General features: G+C 42.3%; 1 protein-coding gene across 2 annotated transcripts in view; it reads left to right on the forward strand.

Moving 5' to 3' along the window:
- Window positions 1–19177, forward strand: part of LOC115499785 (tomoregulin-1) — a 125956-nt gene that overhangs the window by 3044 nt on the left and 103735 nt on the right. For both annotated transcript variants that reach the window (XM_030293952.2, XM_030293958.2), the window contains exon 2: window positions 11773–12223. In XM_030293952.2, coding sequence (XP_030149812.1) covers window positions 11806–12223 — 418 coding nt within the window. In that variant the 5' untranslated portion in view covers window positions 11773–11805. The remainder of the gene's footprint in view (window positions 1–11772; window positions 12224–19177) is intronic.

Raw genomic sequence — 19177 nt, forward strand, 5'->3', positions numbered from 1 at the left:
GCAATCAGGAGGTTTAGGAGTAGGGGAATAGTTCATTGCTTTTTGTGCATGGAGAATTGGAGATTTCTGAGGTGCCCACAATGGACAGCTAGACAGAGGTAGCTGGTGGACAAGTGGAGACGTGTGTGGTGCTGAGGGGAGAGAATGGAGCTGGGGAGAGAGGATCTCCCTGACACCCTTACTTTCTTTTGAACAAACACTGAGAATCTGCGGTATGCTAAAAATACAAATAAGGGGCGCCTGGGTGGCGCAGTCGGTTAAGCGTCCGACTTCAGCCAGGTCACGATCTCGCGGTCCGGGAGGTCACGTCAGGCTCTGGGCTGATGGCTCAGAGCCTGGAGCCTGTTTCCGATTCTGTGTCTCCCTCTCTCTCTGCCCCTCCCCGGTTCATGCTCTGTCTCTCTCTGTCCCAAAAATAAATAAATGTTGAAAAAAAATTAAAAAAAATACAAATAAAACGTAGTTCCAAGCCTCAAGAGTTCACCCTCAGATATTGGTGACCCTTGAGAACATGGATAGATCATAGTACTGAGTAATTCTGAGTGCTGCAGAGGGGTAAATACTTGGGATCCTTGTCCCAGAGATCTGAGAGCCCCTGGTTGTTTTGAAGTAGTGGGGGGAGAGGAGCGAGTACCCACAGGCAAGAAGTGGGCTGGAATGGGAACTTACTGTATTATAAAAGGGCTTTGTGTAGACGATACTTTAAAAAATGATTTGCGGGGAATTTCAGGGAGCTTGGGGTTGGGGTGGGGAGACGGTTTAGGTTGGAGCTGTGAGGGAGGGAAGGTACGGGTAGGGACTTTTAGGAACCTTCATCTGGTCTATAGAGGAAAGTGTGAGGGTGGAAAGATAGGAGGTATAAGTTCATGCCTTAAACACAAGGCTGGTTCTGGTCACAGTCACACTCAGACACAGATGGTAAAAATAAACACTTCCAAGTTACATGGCCGCCTGGGGTGGGTAGTGAAGGGGAAGACGAGGGGGAGCATTAGAGGAAGCAAGTTCATGGCAACGTATAAGACCGTAAAGCCCTCTGAAGGAAGGAGGTGGAGAGGGCCCAGGTGAGTGGCCATCTGGAGTGGTCAGGTCTGGACTTGTGAGAGCAGGTATACGGGGAGGTGGGCACAGGCACCATAAGGTCTGATCACTCCTACCTCTGGATAGAATGAAATCATGAAGCCATCACCGTCATAGTGCAGCTCTTAGAAATTTGGCATACAGTACAATAGCATTTACAGGGAGAAGCAAAGAAGTAATTTCTATTATAAATGCTCTATAAAAGGACAAATTTTAGGTAGTAGAACAATTAGATATAATTAGTAAAAAAAAAAATGCAAATGGCGAGCAGGTTAGTTTCAACATATATCCCACAAATATTTATCAATATTTATTAATATTTGGCGCCTTCTGTGCGCCAGCTACATTCTAGTTGCTGGGGCTACTGTAGTGACGAGGGCCAATCACCTGTTTCACCTGGAACTACTTAACATCTAGGTTAAACCTGTGTACGGGCCTTCACTGGCCCGTGTTCATAAAGTGCTGAAATCGCTTTACACTGTTGTTTCAGTGTTCTCTTTCATTGGCCAGTAGCACCACCAGCTTCATAAATAACCAGAAGATACCGTTGATGTGTATTTGGCAGAGAACTGTGGAAATTAGGTTGCAGAAAACCCATCATAGCCTCAGAGTTACTACGGACTGCCAGGACTGGATGGGGCTTTAGAGAACACCCACTTTAGCTTCATAAGTTCGAGATGAGGAATTGACAAGGAGGGAAGTGGACTTGCCCTAATTGTCACAAATTTAATGTCAGAGCTGAGAGCAGTTTCCTTCAAGTTCCCGGATAGGATGGATAGCGGGGAAGGCTTGAGGGCACCTCACAAAAGGACATCTTGACCATGAGAGGGTCCCAAAGAGGAGATGTGGGGGGGAGGGGTTGAAAACAAATGAGGAAGCTTTGCTTCTAGTCTCCTCTGTTGCTAGAATCCCAGGAAGCCCCCTATTTTGCTATGAGCCCCAGTTTCCTCATCTGTAAAATGAGAGGATTGGACTTAGTTTTAACATGTTAGGATCAGTGTCATGGGGATGCCGAGTGAAGACACCGAGGCAACAGACCAGGTTAGGAAATAGCCTGTCATCTGTCTCCTTCAGAGCCAAATAATCACGCATAACGTGTTGCCAAGCCTCTCTTAAGGGAATGGGTGCCACATCTGCCTCCCCTCCACTCACCCACACATCTGTATGCATTCCTTCAGTGTCTCCCAAGTCGTGGCCCTACTTTGCTCCAATGCTAACTCTAATTCCAGTCTATTCTAGTAGGAATTAAGGTTCTTAATCTAGATCCCCCCAGTCCTGGAGTAGGGTCCCTAGGCACATCTCTGTCATTGTGCTTATCACTGTCACCAGCCTGCCCCACACAATAAGCTGTACTATGTTAGGTCTTCATTGAAATATGTATGACCTCCTCGATCCTAAACAATACTTCTCTTTCTGGTGCCTGCACAGAGTGGGGGTTCCTGTACCCTCGTTGCTTCTGCCTCCTCTTGATCCCCCCACCCTCGTGCAGACACACACACATGCCTTGGTAATTTCTCACTTTGAAACAGCCTCTGGTGTGCACCTTCTCCTTCCCATTAACATGGTCACCACTCAGAGTCTAGGCCCTTACCAATTACTTATCTGAATGATCTCCTTCAACTCTCTGTGTTCATATCCTCTACATTCTTAAAGATCTAGCTCCAAAGTCCTCTTGTTCATGAAGAATGCAAATTAACCTCTTCCCTTCTCTGACTGCCCAAGGTGCTTTGTCCTCTTCTGTGGTGTCTGTGTCATTGTGCTTCTCTGTTATCAGTTTAGGCATGCCAGCGTTCTTTCCAGGCTGTAGGCTTCAGCTTGTTTTTGTGTCTCCTGCATGCTCTAGGACAGTACATAGCCTTTGGCAGGAATTCATTACATTTGTTGAATTGTGTGTCTGTGCAATAAAAGAGCCAATAAGTATTCGAGTATATCTTGTATATAGACCACTATTCTATTTTTGGAAGCAGCTTAATATGAGTGGGAGGGGTGGAAGAAACTAAAATTTATTGCAGCTTTAGTCTGTGTTTCTTCTTTACACCCATTGAAGGGTAGCTGTGCAGAGGGAGTGAGACAGAGTAGGGGTTTAGCCTCATTTTACAGTGAAACACTGGAGATTAATTGACTTGGCCAGAGCCACACAGCTAAGCGAGTGCTCAAGTCAGGATTTGAGCCCAGGTTTTCTGCGTTCAGTGTCTTGGTTCATGTCACTTCACGAGCAATAACTCATTAAGGTTTAAAAGGTCCTGACATCTCTCCCAGGTCTCAGCTCTACACAGATCTTCAGCCACGGTTCCTATTCTGAGTACTGACTTCAAAGAACTCCCTTTTCCATGAAAGGTAATACTAAAATCTGGTCAAGTTTCTCTCGTCTTGGCTCAAATTTTAGGACTTAGATTGACCCTTGGTGGACTTAAAATATCATTCGATGGTGTGTTAGTTTGGACTGTCATAATGAAAATACCACAGGCTAGGTGGCTTAAATATCAGAAATGTATTTCTCATAGTTCTGGAGGCTGGGAAGTCCAAGATTAAGGTGCCAGCAAAGTAAGTTTCATTCTGAGTGAACCTTCTTCTCTAGGCTTGTAGGCTGCTGCCATCGCTCTGTGTGCTCACGTGACCTCTTTGTGAGCCCCTGAGAAGACAGGGAGAAAGGGGACAGGGAAGGAGGGAGAGACGAAGGCAAAGGGAAAGAGAATGTTGATGTCTCTTGTAAGGACACTAAATCCCCTTGAACCAGGGCCCCCCGTTTATCACCTTATTTAACCTTAATTACTTCCTTAAAGGCCCAATCTCTAAATACAGTCACTGTGGGAGTTAGAGCTTCACCACATGAATTTGGGGGCTACAAACATTCAATCCATAACAGATGGATTTTTGTTTTAAAGTGATATTAAATGTACTTATTATAATCTTCTGGTGGTTTAGTCAATGGTAGTGTTTGGAGAATTGTGCTGTATTCTCTGTTTTTTTTGTTTTTTTTTTTAGTTTTTGTTTTTTTGGTATTGGATTCATGCTCTTATTTAGTCCTGTCTACGAGTCTTTGCCTGGCCCAAGGGCAACTTTCATTGCATTTGGATTTTGCTATTTTTTTGACCACTTTTACTTGAATGCAGCTTTTGATGTACAGACTATTATGTATGATACTCATTCTGTGCATCATCATAGGCAGTTTTATGCCTATATCAAAATGTATTCATCCATTAAATGGTTTTTAAGTTTATTTATTTATTTTGAGAGAGAGAGCACAAGCTTGAGCGGGGAAGGGACAGAGAGAGGGGGAGAGAAAGATCCCAAGCAGGCTCCGCATTGTCAGCGCAGAGCCCAGTGTGGGGCTCAAACCCATGAACCATGAGATCATGACCTGAGCCAAATCAAGAGTTGGATGCTCAACCAACTGAGCCACCGAGGTGCCCCTCATTCATTAAATGTTTAATGAAGGCCCACTCTGTGAGGGTCACTGGGCTGCTAGTTGAACCACAACCACGCATCAGGACCAGTAGCACTGTTGTCTCCAGAACAGCAGACAGAAAAGATGATCTATATTGAGCAGAGTTGGGGGGCAGGGAAGGCCCGTCTTTCTCTAATAAAAGCTGATGCAGCAGAGAAGGCTTGTTATGTTGTCGTCTATAACTAATTATGGACATTGCTGAGTAGTTTTAAGCTAGAATGTATTTTCTAGCCTTGACGTTTCTATTAACAAGCTTTGCCTGGAGATTTCTTACTTTGGGAAGTTTGTTTACTTGGGACTGTCAGATGCTTAAGCTAAATATTAATGTTCCCCTGGGGCTTAGACAATTTTAAAGCTCCATATCATCTCTTGAGTTCGAGCCCCAATCGGGCTCTGTGCTGACAGCTCAGAGCCTGGAGCCTGCTTTGTTCTCTCTCTCTCTCTCCCTCTCCCCCTCCTCTGCTTATGCTCTGTCTCTGTCTTTCTCAAAAATAAATAAACATTTAAAAAAAATTTTTAAAAGCAAGCTCCATATCATCTCTACAGTTACGTTTCAAACATACGTTCCCATCAGGTCAACAGCAGAACTTATTTCAGAGCTCTGGTTAGAGAACCGTACACTGGGGCGGGGTGGCTGTGGGCCCTAGGTCTGAGACATAGAGGTAGAGGTGATGGGAGGGAGGGGAAGAGGCCCCAAAAGGAGATGGACAGAGGCGGGAACATCTCCTGAGTAGCTTTACCCTAGGACCTTTCCCTGCTAACATTGCTAATTGACATGTAATTCGAGCAGGGACACAAGCAGTCACTAGGTCTGAAGAGGAGAGCTAAGCAGGGTGGAGTGCAGAATCCTGGTTCTGCCACTTACTCTTTGTGTGGCCACAGGCAAGTTACTGAGCCTCACTTTTCTGATCTGGGAAATGGAAGTGGTTACTGGGAATAAACAGCCTCCTTCATGAAGCTATTGGGAATCCATAGGGGACCTTTGGGGTACACCATCTCATACCAGAATCCTTTACAGCCCTGCAGAATGCAACCACATGGCCCAGGGAGGCCTGCTGTTCTACAAAATTAAGCAAAGTAAATTGGTAACTCTGGATTTACTTAGCTAGTGATTAAATAACAGTTTAGTTAATAGGCTATTAATGGTCCCCAGGTGTTGGTAATTCTGAGTTTGCTTTTGAGAGCAGTTGTATAATTTCTTCTGGTACTTTAATAAAGTCTTTTTTTTTTTTTTAACAGAAAATACTGTAGTGTAACAAATGGTAGTCTCAGGGACTATTTTTGGGAGTATTAAATGATAGAGTGCATATTAAGCACTTAGTATAGTGTCTAACCCACAGTAAGGACTCAATAATGGTTATCTGCCACTGTTATTGTAGTTATTAGAGACTCAAGTGGTCACACACATCAGTAGACTTCCCACAAACGCACCACCACCTGGTGGTACCTTGCGGTACTGCATACATTGTAAGGTGGAACCGTTTAATTGCTTGAAATTAATTCTCTGGGGTTTCAGTTCCACCAACTACCTCAGAGACTTTGTTTAGAGTGTGGCTTATTTGCCTAAGAGCAGGCATTCATATTTCATTAAACAGTGAAGCGACATTTTGCACCTCCACAGCTGGGATAGAATAAAAAAAATGTTAACAGCAAGAGTAAATGGAGTGGGGAAACAGAAGTGCTCATGTGCTGTTAGTAGGAATGTAAATTGGTATACCATTGCTGGAGGACAGCTGGTGATGTAACAAAAGTCCTTTTTTTTTTTTAAGTTTATTTATTTTGAGAGAGAGCACGAACAGGGGAGGAGCAGAGAGAGAAGGAGAGAGAGGATCCCAAGCAGGCACTGTGCTGCCAGCTGCCAATGCAGAGCCTGATTCAGGGCTCAGGTTCACAAACCATGAGATCATGACCTGAGTGGAAACCAAGAGTCGATGCTTAATGGACTGAGCAACTCAGGCGCCCCAATGTAACAAAAGTCTTAAGTGTTTTCATCTTTTGTGGCAGCCATTCCTCTTTTAGGAATTTATCTTGAAGAAATAAAGTTATTTTAAAAAATGTTTTCTTAGAAAAAATACAGATACATATAAGTAAGATAGCATTACCTATGTTAGAAAAAAATAGGGAACAATCTCTTTTTTCATTTGTGAATCAGACTTCTTAATCCTTAGAGCAATGATTCTTTTTTTTAATTTTTTTAACATTTATTTTTTGAGAGACAGAGAGAGACAGAGCGCGAGCGGGGAGGGGCAGAGAGAGAGGGGGAGACAGAATCTGAAGCAGGCTCCAGACTCTTGAGCTGTCAGCACAGAGCCCGACGTGGGGCTCAAACTCATGAACCGCGAGATCATGACCTGACCTCAAGTCGGTCTCCCAACCGACAGAGCCACCGAGGCTCCCCAAGAGCAGTGATTCTTAAAAAGAGTGGGAGTGTGGGGGCACCTGAGTGGCTCAGTTGGTTGAGTGTCCGGTTTCGGCTCAGTTCGTGATTTCACCATTTGTGAGTTCCAGCTCCGTATCGGGCTCTGTGCTGACAGCTAGAGCCTGGAGCCTGCCTTGGATTCTGTGTCTCCCTCTATCTCTCTGTCCCTCCCTGCTCATGCTGTCTCTCTCTCTTTCTCTCAAAAATAAATAAACATTAAAAAAATTAAAATAAAAAAAGTGGGAGTGTGACGGAAGGTAGGCATATTGACATCTGGTGCAGAAAAGCTGGGATGGGGGGGGAATCAGAGTCTGCTCTAGGAGCTGTGCAGTTTAAGAACATTCAGGGGCGCCTGGGTGGCGCAGTCGGTTAAGCGTCCGACTTCAGCCAGGTCACGATCTCGCGGTCCGTGAGTTTGAGCCCCGCATCGGGCTCTGGGCTGATGGCTCAGAGCCTGGAGCCTATTTCCGATTCTGTGTCTCCCTCTCTCTCTGCCCCTCCCCCGTTCATGCTCTGTCTCTCTCTGTCCCAAAAATAAATAAACGTTGGAAAGAAAAATTAAAAAAAAAAAAAAAAAAAAAAAAAAGAACATTCAGTATACCTATTAATTTTATAATAAAAACTACATAAAGTTGGATATAGATATCTTGTTAGAGATACTACAGAAGAGTTATATTGTAGCAGGTGTGTATTAATAAATTTCCGTTTGGGGAATGTTGGTTAATAGGGAATAGGAATATTGATGTAGGCAAAAAGTTTTGGACCTTTGGGGAGGAAGGGGACTGGTTATTATAGGGACATTAGAACAACACGATTTTCAAAAAAAATTTTTTTAATGTTTATTTTCTGAGAGAGACAGAACGTGAGTGGGGGAGGGGCAGACAGAGTGGGAGACACAGAATCCGAAGCATGCTCCAGGCTCTGAGCTGTCAGCACAGAGCCCGATGTGGGACTTAAACTCACCAACTGTAAGATCATGACCAAACCGAAGCTGGATGCTTAACTGACTGAGCCACCCACGCGCCCTGAACAACATCATTAAAATACAGGCCTGGGAAGTTAAGGGTTCAGTGATACATCCCCAAAGATACATTTCTCCTTGTTTAGCTTTGTCCAAGACCTGAGGGTCAAAGCACTTTGACATGTATCTGAATCTCTTGATCTGTGATACTGATATGTCCACAGTGAATGTGAGGCAGGGTATCTGGTATGTGGAGATGCCAGTCACACTAGTCCTTCATTCTAATCTTACCTTTTGGGATGAGGTGGTGCATAGTGAGAGACCCTGATCAGGTTCTATTGCCTTCATGTAAAGCCCACGCTCCTTGGCCTCAATCTTAAGGCTCTCTGATATGGCAGGATCTCCTCCAGCCTCAGGTCTAAGATTTCAGCTCTTCACAACTCTCTTAGTAACCTCTCCCCAGGCATAGTATGTGAATAGCTAGCTTGTAATAATGTGATTTGAAATTAGTATACCGTGTATTTAAAAGTCACTGCCTTTGTTCCTTAACTTAAAAAAAAATTGTTTTTAAAGTTTATTTTGAGAGGGGTGCCTGGGTGGCTCAGTAGGTTAAGCATCCAACCTCGGCTCAGGTCATGATCTTGCAGTTTGTGAGTTTGAGCCCCACGTTGGGCTCTGTGCTAACAGCTTAGAGCCTGGAGCCTGCTTCAGATCCTGTGTTTCCCTCACTCTCTGCCCCTCCCATGCTTGTGCTCTGTCTCTCAAAAATGAATAAACGTTTAAAAAAATTTTTTAAGTTTATTTTGAGAGGGAGAGAGAGAGAGAGCATGAGCAGGAGAGGGAGAAAGAGAGCGAGAGAGAGAGAGGGAGAGAATCCCAAGTAGGCTCCACGCTGTCAGTGCAGGGCCCTATGTGGGGCTTGAACTCATGAACCATGAGATCATGACCTAAGCTGAGACCAAGAGTCAGATGCTTAACCACCCAGGCACATCCCCCTAACTTTTTATTGTGGAACTTTTCAAACATACACAGATATAATAATTTAATGAATATTTGTGTACCCATCGTCCTTGTTGATGTTCAGATATTCCATTTTTTGGCTAGTGGGACTCTTTTCAAGTGATTCCTAATTCTTTTGATTTGAGTTGATCAGTTTTAAATGGACTACATCATCAGAATCTTGATGCTTGCCTGTTATTCTGAAAAAATCAGAGGCTTGGAAAATAAAAGGACTGAGGTGTCTTGGCTCTTTCCACAAAGGGAAATATGCAATGCTCAATTGCTGTATTCAGTGTTACTTAGGAACATTCTTCCCATAATGTATTTGAGAGATTAAGTTTGTAGGAAGCTTAAGTGGAAAAAGTGTGGGGTCACAAAACACACATAGGTTCAGGGGAATAAGACATTTACTAAGCACCTTTTGTTTGAAAGATCCTGGCTCAGTAATGGGGAGGATGGTAAGATGACCTAAGGTAATCATGGTTGTTGAGAAATTTGGAATCATCCAACGTGAGAGTCCAAGAGATAGTTGTGAAATGACACAAACAATACCAGACTATTTAAACACACCTTACCAGGGATTGAGGATGTGGTGGGAGAAATGGGAAGATAATAGACAAAGGGAACAAAGTTGCAGTTATGTAGGATGAATAAGTCTATGACAAAAGTTACTAATACTGTATTGAATACTGGAGATACGTGAGAGAGTAGATTCCAGGGCTCTTGACATACACACAAAAATGGTAGCTATTTTGGGGCACCTGGGCTGGTTCAGTTGTAGAACATGTGACTTTTGATGTCAGGGTTGTTAATGTCAAACCCCATGTTGGGTGTAGGGATTACTTAAAAAATAAAATCTTGGTGCACCTGGGTGGCTCAGTTAAGTATCCAACTCCTGACTTTGGCTCAGGTCATGATCTCAGGGTTGTGTGATCAAGCCCTGTGTCATGCTCTGCACTGGTTGTGATTCTCTCTCTCCCTCTCTCTCTTTTCCCCTCTCCCCCACTCACTTGCTCTCTTCTCTCCTTCAAAATAAATAAACACTTAAAAATAAATAAATATATAATACATAAGATCTTTAAAAAGGTAACCATGTGAGATACGTTAATTAGCTTGTAATTATTTCATTATGTATATGGCTGTCAAATAAAATTTATGTACGTTAAATATCTATTTTTTAACTAAACATAAAAAGGTATGTAGACTTATTCTTAAAAGATAATGGAGAAAATGTATATTTCAAAAATTATAAATAATATATAATTGTAACTAATTATAATATGGAACAAAGACTTTAAGGGAATATGCATAATAAAATGGATATTTGGTGTGTTCAAAAAAAAAAAAAAAGGATACCAGATTATTAGGACAGTCCAGGTTCTTGACCTCCCAAGGTACCATCTTTGTGATCTTGGGCAGTCCAGTTCACTCGCCCTTAGTTCCTTCACTTGAAAAGAGTGGTAGGGGCCCCTGAGTGACTTAGTCAATTAAGTGTCTGACTTTGGGGGCACCTGGGTGGCTCAGTCATTTGGGCATCTGATTTCAGCTGAGGTCATAATCCCGTAGTTCGTGAGTTTGAGCCCCATGTTGGGCTCTGTGCTGACAGTTCAGAGCCTGGAGCTTGCTTCAGATTCTGTCTCCCTCTCTCTCTGCTCCTCCCCCAGTCATGCTCTGTCTCTCTCTTTCTCTCTCAAAAATAAATAAAGCTTAAAAAAAATTAAAAAGGGGTGCCTGGGTGGCTCAGTCGGTTAAGCATCCGACTTTGGCTCAGGTCATGATCTCACAGTTTGTGAATTTGAGCCCCGCATCGGGCTCTGTGCTGACAGCTCAGAGCCTGGAGCCTGCTTAGGATTCTGTGTCTCCCTCTTTCTCTGCTCCTCCCCCACTCATGCTCTCTCTCTCTCTCTCTCTCTCCTTCAAAAATAAATAAAAACATTTAAAAAATTTTAAAAAAACTAAAAAAAAAAGTGTCTGAGTTCGGCTCAGGTCAGGCAGCTCACGGTTCGTGAGTTCAAACCCCACATCAGGCTCTCTGCTGTCAGCACAGAGTACGCTTTGGATCCTCTGTCTCCCTCTCTCTCTGCCCCTCCCCTGCTCACTCACTCTCTGTCTCTGTCTCTCTCTCCCTCAAAAATAAATAACCATTAAAAATTTTTTAAAAAAAGGAAAGAAAAGAAGGGTACTGGCCCTTTCACCTCTGAAATTATGTGAATTATTTACATAGGACTGTATACTTAAAAGTGGCCTCAGACCTTAGGGATCATAGACTCCAAGCCTTCATTTTAAAGGTGAAGAGAAACTGAAGTTCCTATTGGGAGCATGGCCCTATCCAAGGTCACAGATGGAAGTGATGGAAATGTCAGTTCTTTTTCAGGTGATTTCCTGATGATTCTGAAATCTCGATGTTTATATTATCCATTCTATTTGGTTACTCGGTGGCATTTCTTGTTTTCAGCTGTGACAAAACTCTGAGAAAGCTGTTTAGTTGAAAAGCTGCCTAACATGAGTTTGGGGAATGATCAGTTCCCTGATATTGAGCAGAAATGAATTAACAAATTAAGAGTTCTGCCTAGATGTTCAAGCTTTCTTTTCTTTTTTCTTTTTTTCTTTTTTTGCCGTGGCATACAAGATATTCACAAAATGGCCAAGAAATACAACAAAGGACCTACTTGAAAACCTTCTTTGAAGTAAAACCCCACTCCTAGTGAACTTCTGAATGTTTTCCTGAGAATATCATAATTCAATACTAATGGGAAAGAAAGTACTGTATTTCAGGCAAGGGAATCAAGTCAGGGATTAAGATTGTGTGATTTGCTGACATTTTTATTGCTGGGGTTAGTAATTATTGTTTTGAACTTCCTTTTACAGGATAGCTAGCAGCCAGGAGAAATATAGTGGAAAATGCAAAACAACGAAATTATAAAACCTGCCAAATACTTTTCGGAATTGGAAAAGAGCATCCTGCTTGCTTTGGTAGAAAAGTACAAATATGTGCTGGAATGTAAGAAAAGCGACGCGCGAACGATTGCCCTCAAGCAGCGTACCTGGCAGGCGCTTGCCCATGAATACAACTCTCAGCCAAGTGTGTCACTGCGGGATTTCAAACAGCTAAAGAAGTGCTGGGAGAACATCAAGGCTCGGACCAAAAAGATTATGGCCCATGAGAGGAGAGAGAAGGTGAAACGGAGTGTCAGCCCTCTTCTGAGCACCCACGTCCTAGGGAAGGAGAAGATTGCCAACATGCTGCCAGAGCAGCTCTACTTCCTGCAGAGCCCCCCGGAAGAGGAGCCCGAATACCACCCCGACAGCGCGGCCCAAGGTACTGGTTCTTGAGGCCGGCGTGCGTGTCCTCCCTGGGTACCTGCTGGACTTGGTGATTTTAAAATCTTTAATTTTGAGGCAGTTTAGTAAAGAGAAACTTTCACGGCAAACTTGATTTTCCCAAGTCAAAACCTCCAGATTATATGGAACATTCTAGTCGTGTAGCACATAAAAAACAAAGGGACTTGTTAATATCCTTGTTCTCGCTCTCTCTGAGATCTCTCATCTTTATTCTGAAGAATAAGGAAAAATAAGAGGCTCTAGTCGTATAGTTATGAATGAAGGACCCCTGTTGCTTATCTCAGCCTATGTCATGTATATTAAAGGGAATTTCTTTGAGAATCTGTATTTATTCACTCAATCTTATTTTTTGTGAAAATGATTTTTTTAGGACCTATTAGGTGCAGAGCACTGCATTAAGTCACTCAGAGGCCACATTAAAATAAGTGAACTATTTCAGACTTAAGAATTAAGTAGAAAACAGTATAGCAAATACCTATTTAACATTCATCTGGGTTAAAAACCAGCCTTCCTACCCATTATAGTATTGTGATGCACAGTTTTGGTTTGTGGTACTCCAGCTAACTTGAGAAATTCTGGGAAAAATTCATTTTAGCTTTTTTTCATCTTAGATTTAATATACTTTCATTGAAAAAGAAAAATAGGTTATACGTAATTCTTAGGGAAGGAAAAGACTGTCATGGAATCGAGGATATTATGATAGTGTGTCATAGCTTGGAAAGGCTATTGAAATGACTCAGCAAGGGGAGGATGGGAATGCATATAGATAAATTGCCAATAATTCTTGCCTCCTTTAAGATTGAAATGGCCAATTTATATAAAGATTCATTGCAGTTTGCAGAAGGCACATCTTGAAGCAGAGGAATATTCCTGGTGAGGCCAGAGGGCTGCTCCAAGGACCCAGCAAGCACTTGTCTAGGAAAGCTGTGATCCTTGGCTTGCAGGATGAGAAATTCACTTATTAGCGTCCCCAGAGTAGATTGAGCTCTGAGGCAGTGGTTAATTAAAAGTCACAAGAAACTATCTGAAACCAAGAATGTTATCCACGTAGAGTGAAAAAGATAATAACCAAGTGAATTGAATACATGTTTTTGATTAGCACGTTTTTTCGCCCTGTAGGCAAATCATCCTGGAAAGCTGCATTGTGATCAAAAGTTTGCTGATCATTTACCAAGATTAAGTCCAGGGAACCAGTTAGATGACCATAGTGTCATGAACCTCACGTACTGTTTTCCAGTGTAGAAACCTTATGTGAGTTTTGATTCTTGAGTTCCCAAGCTGGGTATCTCCCAGCAGACAGCATTTATATGGACACGGCCAATTCTCTCTTTCCTCCCTTCCATGTTACTTCTGTGGTGGATGGGGCCCACTGCTAACTGACAGTGTCCATGCTTTGGAGATATCCCTAGCATTAGCCAGTTACTCTCCATCTTGTTGGCCTCAGAGCCATTCATTCTCTGCAGGCGGTGAGGGGAGTGGGTGCTGAGGGAGGGAGGCAGGTGAATCAGCAGGGCTGCTTGTCAAATAGCTTCATTCCCTGGGAGATGTTGCCGAGGAAGATGCTGATGTAGACCACTTTCAGTTAACTTTGCAGATCTTTGATCTGGATTACTGGGTATTGATTTCATAGGGTTATTCTAAGGGGACAGTCTTATTTCCCCATTTTCAAATTCTAGAGTAGGATCTAGAAAGTTCACTTCAAAAAACCCTTTCTCTTTCTTTTCAGAGGAACTGATGTAATTCATTTACTCTTAAAACACAACTTCTAAATTTCCGGCAAGAAGGGAATGAATGTGGATTCTCAGTGTCTGTAGTGACATTTCTAGAGACTCACTTGTAAAAGGGATTTATTTTAGAATTCAGTGTTTGTACTTATATGACACAGGAGACTTCTCTTTTTGCTAGTGATTATTAAAGTATAGCCTGTGCTGACTATTTTTGTTTCTGGGCCACACCGTGGAGAACCAGGGTGCTTTGTCAATTGGGGAGTGTGTCCAAAGTAATCTGTTAACACTAGTAGTTAAGGTGCTAGAACTCTCTTTATACATTAAAACAGCCTTGAGGTTACCTTACTCATTTTTTATTTCAAATTACTTTCAAGAAAGAAGAAGAAAGCTATAATTGTCAGTCATCCCTTCAGGGTCTTGGGGGAATAAGTTGAAAACTTGCTGTAGGGTATGGCTTTCATTTTGTTGTATTTCATTTGACATGTGGACTCTGTGGTGTGTGTGTGTGTGTGTGTGTGTGTGTGTGTGTTAGTTTAGTTAGTGTCTCTAACCCTGGGCTGTCCAATACAGTAGTCACAAACCACAGGAGGCTCTTTAGCACTTGAAACATAGGTAGACTGAATTGAGATATGCTCTAACTATTCACACTGAAATAGAAATGCTGTTTTTAAATTTTATTTAACTTAATTTTTTTATTTTTAGAGAGGGAGAGAGAGCACAAGTGGGGGAGAGGGGCAGAGGGAGAGAGAGACAGAGACAGAGACAGAGAGAGAGAATCCCAAGCAGGCTTCATTCTCAGTGTGGAACCTGGCACAGGGCTTGATCCCACGACCCTGGAATCCTGACCTAAGCCAAAATCAAGAGTCGGACACTCAACCAACTGAGCCACCCAAGGCACCCCTCAAGAAGACTTTATACCAAAAAGAGAATGTAAAATATCTTACTAATAATTTATATTTTGATTACATGTCAAATGATCATGCTTTAAATATAGTGATAAAAATGTTATTAAAATAGTTTAATTTTATCTCCTTTTACTTTTTAAAATTTTAAATTACACATGTAGCTAGTATTATATTTCCATTGGACAGTGCTGTTCTAACACCTTACACATTGCCTATTACAGAGTTAGGTGATTAGAGATTTGTGGAAATTCATTGAACAGGACGGAACCTGGCAGGATTCCACTAGAGGCCTCCCTCCAACTATCTCTTGTGCGAAGTGCTTTCAGCTGTGTCATCTTGATCGCCATTCCCTGGATGTTCTTAGCTTTGTCCACAACTTTCTTGAAATCTGCATCTGTATTTGAACACAGTAGTCTTAAGATTTAACACTAAGGAATGTATTTTCTTATACAAAACAAACAAACAGTATTTTCCCCTTCAATACATTCAAACAATTTGTACCCTATAGATTTATAATATGGCTCATTTGGCTGTGACACCTATCTCCCGTTACCTTGCGGCAACAGGTTTGCAGAACAAAGTAAGGGAGCCAACAAAATGTGCTATAGGGGTGGTCAGGGGGGTAGGATGACTAAACATCAAATACATTTAAGAAAACTAAGCTCTCAAGTACTCAACTATCTTAAGAGAACTTCCACTTAATTTCATATTCTATTATTTACTGTAAAGCTATATAAGCAAATAATGCAAACATGGGTACACAAAGCTATAATTAAATAATGCAAATGTTTATTAATAAATTCCATTATTATTGGGGTATCTGGGTGGCTCAGTCAGTTAAGCGTCAGACTTTGGCTCAGGTCATGACCTCACGGTTCGTGAGTTACGGCCCTGTGTTGGGCTCTGTGCTGACAGCACAGAGCCCGGAGCCTGCTTTGGATTCTAGGTCTCCCTGTCTCTGTCCCTCCCCCACCCCTGTTCACACTCTGTCTTTCTCTCTCAAAAAGAAACACTAAAAATAAGCAAATAAATTCCACTACTATCACTTTTTAATCCAATCCCCTTCTTTTGGGGATGGGAACTCCAGTACAGAGACTGAGTTACGTATCCAGTCATGGCACATTAACAATCATTGGTCTGTGAAAAGTCCCTATTTTGTGTTCCTTATGTGTTGATTCCCTTGTCATTTGTCACCATGCACCTCATTTATTCTTTTCTTCTGCCCCCTAATCATAACAATGTGCTCGTGCGTTCTCTCACATGTTCTTGAGAGCAGGTGTTGGTGTTTGGTGTACATTTATTTTATTATTAAAATTTTTTTTAATGTTTTTATTTTTTTTTTTTTTGAGGTATGTGCGTGGGGGAGGGGCAGATAGAGGGAGACAGAGGATCTGCTGACAGCAGCAAGCCCTACGTGGGGCTCGAACTCAAAAACCATGAGATCATGACCTGAGCCGAAGCCAGATGCTCAATCGACTGAGCCACCCAGGGGCTCCTGTGTGCATATATTTTAAATTTACATAGATTGAAAATTGTGCTTTATTTTTTTTTTTTTTTTAAATTTTTTTTTTTCAACGTTTATTTATTTTTGGGACAGAGAGAGACAGAGCATGAACGGGGGAGGGGCAGAGAGAGAGAGAGACACAGAATCGGAAACAGGCTCCAGGCTCTGAGCCGTCAGCACAGAGCCCGACGCGGGGCTCGAACTCACGGACCGCGAGATCGTGACCTGGCTGAAGTCGGACGCTTAACCGACTGCGCCACCCAGGCGCCCCTGAAAATTGTGCTTTAGATAACATTTCCTTTTCTTTTTTTTTTTTTTTTTTTTTTTTGCTTTTTTCATTTAGAATGTTTTTAAGATCTGTTCCCATAAATTTGTTTCTTTTAGTTGATGCATGACATTCTGTAGTATGCACTCACTGCATCTTATTAATCCATTTTTCTAGTCAGGTCTATTCCCTTTGTTCTACAGGGGAGAAGAGCTGGGGTTTGGCCTGTGCACAGTTTCCTTTCCATCCATTTATTGCCATAATAGGTATTTTCCTGCTGATATTAAACTTACTCAAATTGCCCAAGTGGAAGAATACCTCCTTGCAGTGTCCTCTGCCCCCAGGAAAGCCCTTAGGCCATCCTATCCATTTTGCACAAGACTGAGTTGTTTTCTATGTTGGGTGGCTTTGTTTTACCTGGGAGACAGATTACATGGTGTGTGTTTTTAGCAGGTTGCCATTCCCAGCATAGTCTTTTTCCTAATAATTAGGAGAAGATTCTCCCCATCTGAACACTAGCTTCCATTCATTGGAGCTAATATTTGTGTGAAAGTTAAGTAACTACTCCATCAGGCTCCTCTAGTTTTAAGCTCCAGCTTCTGCCTCTTAAGAGGCCTGGATTTTTTAAAATATTTATATATTAGTACACATTTAAACTACAAAAGAACAGTTTGAAAGTAGAGTCATTTATTTTCTCTGCTCCCAGACATGACCGTACTTGACTTCATGTTCCCAGCTCTATAGAGACAAATTTGGAGATAAAAATTTGGAATATGCACCCATATTCTTAATAATAAAGGGGTTTGTAGTGGATACAACTTGGAGGCAGCATTTTAAGATGCATAAGTGGTCAGCTGAGCAAGGAAGGAGGGAGAGGCTGGGCGTTGTAGTGGTTGAGCTTGGATTTTGGAGTCGTGCAGACCTGGATTAGAGTGCTGGCTCTTTTAGCTAGCCAAATGACTTTGGATATTGTATTTGGTTTTCTCTAATAATACCTCCCTCAGAAGGTTGTTTAAGGATTAAATGAGGTGATGCTGCAAAGCACTAGCCTAGTGCCTGGTTAGCTACTCAGAAAATGGTAGCTGCCTTCACCATCATCATCATCATCAGGCCCCTAAAACTTGGAATCGTTTAGACAAAAATGAACATTTAGAAATGGGAAGAGATGAGCAGCATTGTAAGGGCATGAACTTTAAAGACTTAGAGGAGCATACAGAACTATCTTCTGGAATGGAATCAAAGAAAACAGAGGCCAAAAGTGCCAAAAAATGTCTATGTGTCCAGTCTTCAAAGAAGATACTTTCAGATCTAAGGCTAGATGGGACGCAGATGAGGTAACCTCTTTGCCGTTGTTCACACCCGAGGGATCTTATTCCCGGGGTGAAGCCTTTCCCATTTCCTTGTCCTGTGCCTTGGCTCCACTCAGAACACTGTCCTGTCTACACAGTTGTGCTGTGTTGGGAGGGATGTGACCCACCGCAACCAGTTCATTCCCGCACATTTCTGACGTGGCCAGCATCGTCCAGGCCCTGGAATGTGTTCTCCACGAGGATGAATAAGAGACACTTTCTGTCTTCAGAGTATTCAGAGACTGGATGGGGAGGTAGTTAAGCCACCAGTTTTAACAAGTGCTCTGCCAGAGGTACACTCAGGAGGCAGCAGGAGCATGAAGGAAGGACATCTAATTAAGGCATAGCCCTTGGAGTTGGGAAAGATTTCCTAGGGAGATATTTTCATTATCTCTGGATGACACAGAAGTACTTTTAACCTTCTCTTTCAAAAGTGAGACTTCTACCTTCTTTCTCTTTAATCTTAATTAGGGACCAGTTATGGTTGTTACCTAACCCCTTGGAGTGAAATAATCTAAACAGTAGCCATTTTCCTTTTATTAACAGAGTATTACGAGTTAGGTTTCCCCCAGTAGCCATTAACATTCCCGGCATCCCATCTTCTGGAATAATGGAGTGGACGTAATAATGTAATCAACTCTGTTAATAAATTGATATTATTTTTCTCTAAGGAGACAATTCTCATTATTGGGAACATAAAGCTTCCCAAGAAAGCCTTGGAGTCACAGCTGGAAGACTCCATGGGTTAGTGGAGTTAGTGTCTTCCATATTGAAACTCCTTAATTGATAAAATGTCATTGCCCTATAAAAATACTAGTATGAATGTGGCACCAGCAAAACTGGCATCTTTTTGTATCCATAAGCTCTTCTCCCCTGTGTTCAAAGCTTCAGTCAATAAATATTTACTAGGCATCCTCTATGTACCAAGCAAAATAATTGGTGCCCAAGGATAAAAGAAATGAATAAGGCATGGTCCCAAAGTAATACTAGAACATGGTAAGTGCTATTACAGAGGAGTACTCATAGAGAAAGGAGCGATCTGGGGTTTCGCAGATGCTGAACAAAGTGGGGGTTGTGGGGAGGTTGGAAAGGAGAGTCTGGAATAAGAGTGCATGCTTGAGTGAGTGTGGGGTCCTGGGTGGGGAGGGAAGAGGGATGAATAGCTGGCCCAACTTCAGGCT

The sequence above is a fragment of the Lynx canadensis genome, chromosome D4 (genome assembly GCF_007474595.2).
Source record: "Lynx canadensis isolate LIC74 chromosome D4, mLynCan4.pri.v2, whole genome shotgun sequence".
In the NCBI taxonomy this organism is placed as follows: domain Eukaryota; kingdom Metazoa; phylum Chordata; class Mammalia; order Carnivora; family Felidae; genus Lynx; species Lynx canadensis.